General features: G+C 52.7%; 2 protein-coding genes across 2 annotated transcripts; both read left to right on the top strand.

Annotated features, from left to right (window-relative positions):
- On the top strand, positions 1 to 1,753 carry GT037_004312 (uncharacterized protein; the record flags this gene model as incomplete). Its single annotated transcript, XM_038929359.1, has 3 exons — positions 1 to 81; positions 128 to 436; positions 488 to 1,753. 3 exons carry the CDS (start codon positions 1 to 3, stop codon positions 1,751 to 1,753), a joined length of 1,656 nt encoding a protein of 551 aa, XP_038787631.1.
- A 3,326-nt stretch (positions 1,754 to 5,079) lies between these two features.
- On the top strand, positions 5,080 to 8,217 carry GT037_004311 (hd-domain pdease-like protein; the record flags this gene model as incomplete). Its single annotated transcript, XM_038929358.1, has 6 exons — positions 5,080 to 5,281; positions 5,331 to 5,982; positions 6,028 to 6,194; positions 6,244 to 6,836; positions 6,892 to 7,684; positions 7,739 to 8,217. The coding sequence occupies 6 exons, from the start codon at positions 5,080 to 5,082 to the stop codon at positions 8,215 to 8,217; spliced, it is 2,886 nt and encodes a 961-aa protein (XP_038787630.1).
- Between the last annotated feature and the right edge of the window lie 246 nt (positions 8,218 to 8,463).

The following is an 8,463-nucleotide window of genomic DNA, read 5'->3' as shown; positions in this document are numbered from 1 at the left end:
ATGTCCGGATTTGAGATAGCTGGGGTAGTACTGGGATCAATTCCGTTGATCATATCAGCTTTGGAGCACTATGCTGAAGGGGTACGTAGTGCGAATACATCACACGTCATGACTGATACCATTCCAGCTCTCAACCATAAGAAGCATGCAAAAGTACGAGGAAGTATTCGGATATCTTCATGCTTCTTTCGTAACTATTGCTTGCATCTACAGAAACTCTTGTGAAGAGCTTTTGAGTCCATTAGCTCTTTCTGATGCTCAACTATCCCAGCTTCTCGAGAATCGCGAAAGTTCAGCATGGGAGAATCCAGAGCTGAGCGATGCTTTGCGCAATCGATTGGGACACAACTTTCTGCCCTTCAAGTCTTCTGTGAAGCAGTTGAACAAGAAAATCAACCTTTTCGGGCGCAAGTTACAATTAGACAAGAATTTCCAGGTATGTACGAAGTGTTTCAACGATGAAGGAACATTTGCTAAGATACAGTAGCCACCATGGACCATAGCAACAGGGTGTGTCGATACAACGGCACGAAATAAGTTCTTCAATGATCCTTGGATCCGCATAAAAGGAGGGTTCAAGTCGAAGCACTACAAAGAACTGCTATCATCTATTGAAGAGGACATTAGCCGTATATCCAATCTTACGGCGGGGGCGATTGCGCTTGAACCATTGCGACTTCAAAGAAGACGCAAAGCCAACACAGAGTACCTGATCAAGTTTCGTCAGCAGGCAGAGAAGCTATACGACGCTTTCAACACGCGATGGTCGTCGAGGTGCATGTGCCAATGCACACATCAAGCAAATTTGCGTCTTGACATACAAAAAGACGATGAAGCAGGCCAATCTTCTACGTTCAAACTTGTATTTACTTTTGGCTCGTTACACGCTGGAACAACCGCCCCTTGGAAGTCGATTCCAGTGGAAATCGAGGCTGTTGATGTCATTGATACGCCAAAACCATACAACAGCTCACCGCTTCCCAGTATTATAGTCCACTCGAACATCAAAGCACACGACCACTGGAAGTGCCTAAAGAGGGCTCCAGATATAGTCGATCTATGTGCGACACTGCAACGCTGTCCAAGCCCGGACTGCATAGGGGTGATGAGCAGCAAGCTCGCCAAACATCACATCCACACTCTTCACTTACCCGGCGCAAAGACGACCGACAAGCGAGTCACCTTACAGGAGATTATGGCGACACAAGGTACAACCTTTCAGATCAAGGAAAAGTGCACACTAGCTCTCACCCTTGCTTCTACGGTCTACCACCTCCACAACACACCCTGGCTAGAAGAAACCTGGGATCTCAATGACATATGCATCCTGAGCCAATCATTATTATCGGATCAGCCTTATATATCGCGTGAATTTCCTGCCACAGCTGCACCACCAGCACAGAGCCAAAGGATGCGTATCATCAAGAACAGCATCATCTTCGCTCTCGGCGTCGCCTTGCTAGAGATCTCATATGGCAAGCCTTTAAACACGTTTGTCGCTCCAGAAGACCTCGACGCGGATGGAAACCGTACGGCTTTCACCGATTATCTCATAGCGGATCGTTTGGCAGAGGGGTTGCGAACGAGGGAGTTGCCGAACTATGCGGATGCGACACAGAGGTGTATACATTGTAACTTTGAAGCTTCTGTATATAGTCTCGATGATGACGATTTTAGGGAGAGGTTCTATCAGGGGGTTATCGTGCCGTTGAGGAAGGACTATGAGTATGTTGTTAGTACTGCCGTGGCGTAAAATGTATCGAGGACGGTATACTTGGAGTGAACCATAACTGTTCAGAGTATCAAGGCATCACTATCACGTCGCTTGATCTACAGCTATACCAACCGAGAACTCACAAACATGCGCACCATGTACAAGAACTAGAGTTCGAAGAACATGAGTAGATGACACCTGAGGTAGGTATTCAGGAGCTATGTGAATTGGCCACTGCTCCACTTAGTGGGACCGCGGAGCGTTACTCCGCATGTGAAGCGCTTCACTCGTATGCTATCCCGCCATTCCCAACATTCTCGTTTCCATAGCTAAAATAACAGCGTCACCTATCGTACTGACTCCTGCTATTAAGACTGCGCTGCTACGTAGCATTCACGGGTTTTCCCTCTGATGTAGCACGAACATACGTTCGGAGATCTTGGCGGCGAAGCGTTGAGCCTCTAGATACCGGGTAAGTTGCGGTGCCGATATGGAGCGACGTTGAAAAGCGTCCCCGCAATCGTGATGATAGCACTAGAGTTCTCCTACATCCGATCATGTCAAGTGCTATGTGAAGACGGACTACAGTGTTAGATCACTCAAGTCCCAGTGTATTGACTTCGGCTTCCGGGCTTTGCAGAGTCCGTCAAGAGCCAGGCTGGACAACTCCGAGTATGGGACCGACCCTTGACATGGATATACAGAACCGACAGGGTACCTGTCTTTGGGTATCAAGAACCTATTGTGAAGTCTTGGATACGAGCAATAGATGAGATGATGACTATATTAGCGAGTGTTTCTAGGGCGTCAGGCAGGAATGTCCCTGGATGGGTTCGCGCTGAGGCCCGATGAGTAGACAGTAGCTGGCTGAGCAAGATTTATCTGTGCTTCTGGACGGCTCCAGGCCGTTCAGCTCTATCAATCTCCACGTATACTGTGTAGGGGTTAAATGAGACAGACATGGAGGCAAAATAGGCGGCGCCATGGCAAAGGTAGTGAGCCATGTGTTTGGTGCGTGCGACCAAGACTCCGGAGCGTTCGATTGGAGGTTACTCTCTACAACGCGCAATCGACCCTGCAGCGCGTCAGCTGAATTGGGTGCATTGCAAACCTCAAACATAGTCAGCGATAGCTTGAAGGCTAAAGGGCCGTTGGCCGATCTGGAGTGCGAAGGATCGGAGTGGTGCTACGCATCTCTTGATTTGCAGAGTGGTGCGGTATACTAATGCAAGCAAAGCCTATTTCTTGCAGTCACCTAGTAATTGTAGTATTGGTTGGAAGGTAACAGCGTTGCGGACTTGGCGCCGGGATCGGACTGAATCGCGAGGCAGCGGGACGAGAGCTTGTCACGATTTGCCATGGGACAATTCATTGCCGTGACAGGTGTTGACCCCGGATTCGTGCTTACCAAGACTTAGATCAGCAGCCTTGTCACGGCCTTATCTTGTATTTATGAGGCAGGGTCGAAGCCCAGAGAGCGAATAGCGGAGGGTGCATCGATGTTATCCCTATTAGCGGCCCCTCTTAGTGTAGTCGCAGCTCCTTGCTAATTCCAGTGTATGGAGCGAGTACGGCTGCGTGGTGGTCACGGACCAAGCTGCTTACGTGTAGCGTGCCCGAGGGTTCGGCATAGAGCAGCGACCTGCCGCAATCGTGTTAATGGCTGGGTGAGGCGGCTGAAAGAAAGCGAGTTGGACATGGAGAGTCGGACAAGGTAACGGCATATGCCGTGTGCCGCAACTCGCAGTCGTAGAAGTAGGACACGAGGGCAGACGGGCGGGGATCAGCATTGGTTGATCAGCAAGCAATCGCCCGCAAGCGGACCGAACAGGGGCTCTTTGTTCCCCCCCACAGCGTGCAGGCACTGGCGAATTGTGGGATCTGCAGGCAGCTTCACGAGTCGCCACTTCCAGAATACTTCTGAACTGGGTTCTCTCGGGCAGATGACGAAGCTGCGTGGCGACATGTTGTGGGGGAGGCAGGGCGCTTGGTGCAGGCGTGCGATGCAGGCGACGGTAGACGGGCATGGGATAGCAAAAAGGAAAAGTTGGAGCTGGTGCCAGCGCACAACGAGTAGCGGATGTTAGCCAGTCATAGCGCAGGCAGCAGAGGCAGGCGTGCTGTATGTAATCTTTGCAGCTGTGCGGGAACTGGGCCAGCCCTGGGATGCGTTTCAGGACCGAGGCCGTCCTGCAGCCAAGCTTCCCCGAGCGGCTCTCTGGGTTCGTCGCAGCCCTGCCGGGGCACGAGGGAGGGCGGGCGCGTGAACGTCTGGCTGGCAGCGTCGCGAGCGTCGCGTTGCAGAGGCAGACGGACGCGCACAGGGTGAGACGGCCGCCTAATCATGGGCAGTCGCAGGGCGTGCGACGGCGCTGCGGAGCATTGGACGGATAGAAAAGCTTCCAGAAGGCTTCGAGGCTTCGACGGCTGCTGGTCAGTTTCGACATGAGTGGGGATTGCCCACCAGTGCGCCTTCCTCTTTTCGTCTCGAGTAGCCCAATCACGCAACGCCTGCACCTCTCCTCCACCACACTCAATCGATTCCTATCCCCGACCTCTGTCCTTGCTCAGCTCGCCCTCAATCCACCCTCACCATCTTGCCCGCGCCCGATGCTGCTCAGACTGCAGCCCATACTGCGAGTGCGCTCATGCGACACTGACGCCGAGGACCACTAGCCCCTGCGTCTGCGACCAAACCACACCACGACCCTCACCCGCAAGCCCTGAGCACTGCGCTTCGTGTCGAGGACGCTCCTCAAACACGCTGCAGTCGAATCCGCAAGAGACGCCCGTAGTGCGCTGTGCATCTCGAGTCTCGCCCGCTGCCTCGTCCCGCCTGCATCTGAGTGTGAGAGTGAGAGAGAGAAAGAGAGCGCGCGAGGCAGCTGCGTCCTGTGCCCTCCCGCCATCGCACCTCCCATCCCACGTCGCTACCCGCCTTCCTCGTCGCATCCGCCCGTTGCGCCTACCTCGTATACAATAAACACAGCACGTTAGTCTTGTGTGCACTGGCTGCCTCTCTCCGCATCGCTAGGTTCCCTGGAGCTCATACAGACGTCGTCGTTTCAGACTGCATCTCAGACCAACCGGCGCACTCCCGCGATCCCATCTCTGCGCTCCCCCACGCTTCTAGACGCACCGCACCGTCTGAAGCTCTCCTGTCTTCATTCCCACCGCGCTTGACACCTGCAATTGGCCATCGCATCCACCACGCTTCCGCCTCACATTCACCCGTGACTCTACTCGACCCCCTTCAGCCGCATCATCGCCATCCACCACTCTCCCCATTTTGCGACTCCTCTGCAACATCCTCCCCTCTGCGCTGGAGACCAGTGCTGTCTGGTCGCCGCACATAGGTGGAGACAATGGAACATGGCGCGTGCAATGTTGTCTACATTGACCGGCGGGCCAACGATGAGCATGTGCGCAAAGAGACGCTGTCCAAGTCGCTTGTTGCGAGGACCACCACCACAGGGAATGTAGGACAGAGCTACTTTGCGTTCGGCAAAACATCGCCGCGTGAGGTACACGACAATGTTGAAGCAATATTATCCATCTCCTCAGAAGGTAGTCTGTCCGCCATCTGCACTAATATCCTTACTGACGCGCCCAACAGTACACATCTGCAGCACCGGCCGCGCCTGCCTACAGAAGATCCACCAGCTCATCGACTCCACCAAATCCAGCATTCCCACCTTTGTCATAATAGACATACCGTACGATGAAGAGCAGCGAATGAAGCGCCTGTCTCGTGAACCGCGCACGCCATCGCCTACCTCATCGCGTCTCACACGGATAGACACCAGCGAACCCGACGACATCTACGCCATGCACCTACTCACCCACATATCCTCCGAAATCTCGTCGCGAAACTTCTCTAAACTTGTCGTACCTGTCGTTATGCTCTCGGGTTTAGGTACCGAAGAGCCTTCTTCAGCTGGCCCGCTCCCGTCGCCCGGTCTGCAGATGTCGTTTTCGCTCGGCGATACTGTTCGATTGACTCGATACCTGGATGCCGGTGCCGTCGACGTTCTGACAAGTCCCATGTCAAGAGATCGCATGCTTGGCTTGGCCGTTCACGCCTATCGGTTGCAGAAGGAGTTCTCAAGAGAAGAAGCAAGCTTCCTGACTACTAAGAGAAACCGGAAGCTGTCTTGGGTCGGTGTCGATGATACCAAGCCATACGCCTATCTTCGGGAGGCCATGGTGTCTAATCTGATGACTGGTATCTGTAATCCCGAAACAGTAGGTGATTCACTCGAATCTACGTAAGTGCACACGATGAAACGAAGATTCGCGACTAACGGCAGCAGGGACTTCCATCTTGATGAAGATCGCCAAATGATCGTTGAAGCTGCGGTAGGCACTTGGGCCTTCTCAGCGCACGACTTCACCGACGATGAGCTTCTTTATGGTGCCTTTGTCATGCTGAAGCATGCACTTCAAATGCCTGAATTGGAGAAGTGGGCGATAACTGAAGGTAAGTGAAGCACGTGCTAGTACCCTCTTTTCCGCTAACAGATCACTAGATGAGATGATCGTCTTTCTCTTGGCTAGTCGTACCGCCTACAACGAATTCGTCAAGTACCACAACTTCCGTCACGTTGTCGACGTCCTCCAAGCTCTTTTCCACTTCCTCGTCCGAATCGGCACTCTACCTCCTTACCCATCGGCTGCCTCCAGCATTTCCGCTCCGAAATCACCAATCGCTGAGCTTCTTAAGCCTTTTGATGCGCTTACGCTATTGATATCAGCCATCGGACATGATGTCGGTCATCCAGGAGTCAACAATGCTTTCCTCGTCGCATTGAACGCTCCACTCGCTCAACTCTACAACGACCGCTCCGTCCTAGAATCCTTCCACTGCGCTGCCTATTCTCAGATATTACGCCGCTACTGGCCAAGAGCGTTTGCTGATGCTGCGATGCGCAAACTCATGATCAACAACATACTTGCGACCGACATGGGTCTCCATTTCAAATACATGAGCGACTTGGGTAATCTACAGCAGAAGGTTGCGCATGACAAAGGAGTAGTTGACGGATGGAGCGCTAAAGTACAGGAAGAACAGAAAGATTTGACTTGTGGGCTTCTGATCAAGTGCGCAGATATCTGTAATGTGGTAAGTTTTGTGCCAACACTCTATTGGTGCACGTAATCTAACTTTCCTAACTTAGGCGCGGAAGTTTGAGACCGCAGCCAGATGGGCCAATATTCTTACGGACGAATTCAGCAACCAAGGACTTATGGAAGAGGAGCTAGACATGCCGTCTTGTTTGTTCGGCGGCCCACCCGTACGAGAGGACACTATCAAGCTTGGTGAATCCCAGATCGGCTTCATGAATATCTTCGCTAGGCCGCTGTTCGAGGCTGTCACAGACATCCTACCTGCGATGCGCTTCGCTGTCGACGAGATCCTGACCAACAAGGCTGTTTGGGAGAAAAAGATTGATGAAGAACGTCAGAAGAAGAGGAAAAACAAGAGTATGAATCTTGGACTTCTCACACCTGGCTTTGCCATCGATCCAACTCCGAGTCCACTGTCTGGTGGGGGTAGCGGACACACTGTGAAGATACCGCTGAGTGCGATCAAGACCATCTCTCCAGAAGAAGCCGCCCGCCGAGGGTCGACCGGCTCTATACGCTCCATTCCAGCCGCGTCTGACTCACGAAGATCCTCTTCAATTATCGACAAGAGCTCACGCCGATCTTCGACGACCGCTGTCCCTGGCCAAAGAGCTATGAGCTCTGCTGAAAATGCCACATCGTCAAGACGAGGTAGCAGGGACCCCAGTCTCACTGCAATTCTGGTAACACAAACACCAAACGCATCGGACCCGAAAGGACAATCTCCGGGTTCCGAAGATCGGTCAAAGACTGATCGTAAGGATACTTTGACACGGTCGTCATCACCAAAGAAGGACGGTGTTAGACCGGTCACAGCTCCTTCCCAGGCCAGACGCAGTCAAGGTGAGTAAACGTCACTTTAGACCCGCCATGGCATTTGAGCTAACTGTGGAAAAGTTCTTGATCCTTACCCTGCGCAACAACCGACGTCGCAAAGTCACTCCCAGGTCGATCTGTCGCAAACTGCCAATGGGAACTACGATGGCTCAAAGTTGCAACAATGGGACTCACACAACAAGTTGAGCGCTGACAGTAACGCAACACGCTCCGATGTGTCGCGTGACTCGAGCTGGTGGCGACATGTGAGCACAAAGCGACGCACTCGCGATGTTAGGAACGGCGATGCAGATGGACGAGCTCCGCTGAAGGAAGTAACACCCGATTCTCTGGCGCCTCCGAACCCTGATTCGACTACCACATCACCCACTTGCTCTAGTCCCGGCAGGAAGACGACAACGGGCAAGATCATGAGCTTTTTCAAGCGAAAGCCCAGCCACAAGGAGCCGGATAAGCAACTTTCCAGCTTCGGTAGCTCCTCTCAGTTGCGAACACCACAGACGAGCGATCCCGGGCGATCACTCTACAGCGACGATTGATTTCACTAATACCTTTCTACGCCTCTATTGACCTTACATTAATGACCAACGCCGCATCCGATACCACGGTATTTCCTTTAGTCTCAACATACCACTTCAAAAGCAGTCCTTGGTCTCTGCGACACTTGCTTTTGGGTCTCCTTCATCTCTGGCACTTCTAGGATTGATACCTCTTATGCATGGTATGCCAGCGGAAAGCAAGGGTATAACACTCACACTGAGGTTCACTTGTTCTACCTTCGGGTA

This window comes from Alternaria burnsii, assembly GCF_013036055.1.
Source record: "Alternaria burnsii strain CBS107.38 chromosome Unknown 698, whole genome shotgun sequence".
NCBI lineage: Eukaryota > Fungi > Ascomycota > Dothideomycetes > Pleosporales > Pleosporaceae > Alternaria > Alternaria burnsii.
Note: the sequence above shows the minus strand (reverse complement) of the source record. Positions and strands in the feature narration are given on the sequence as shown.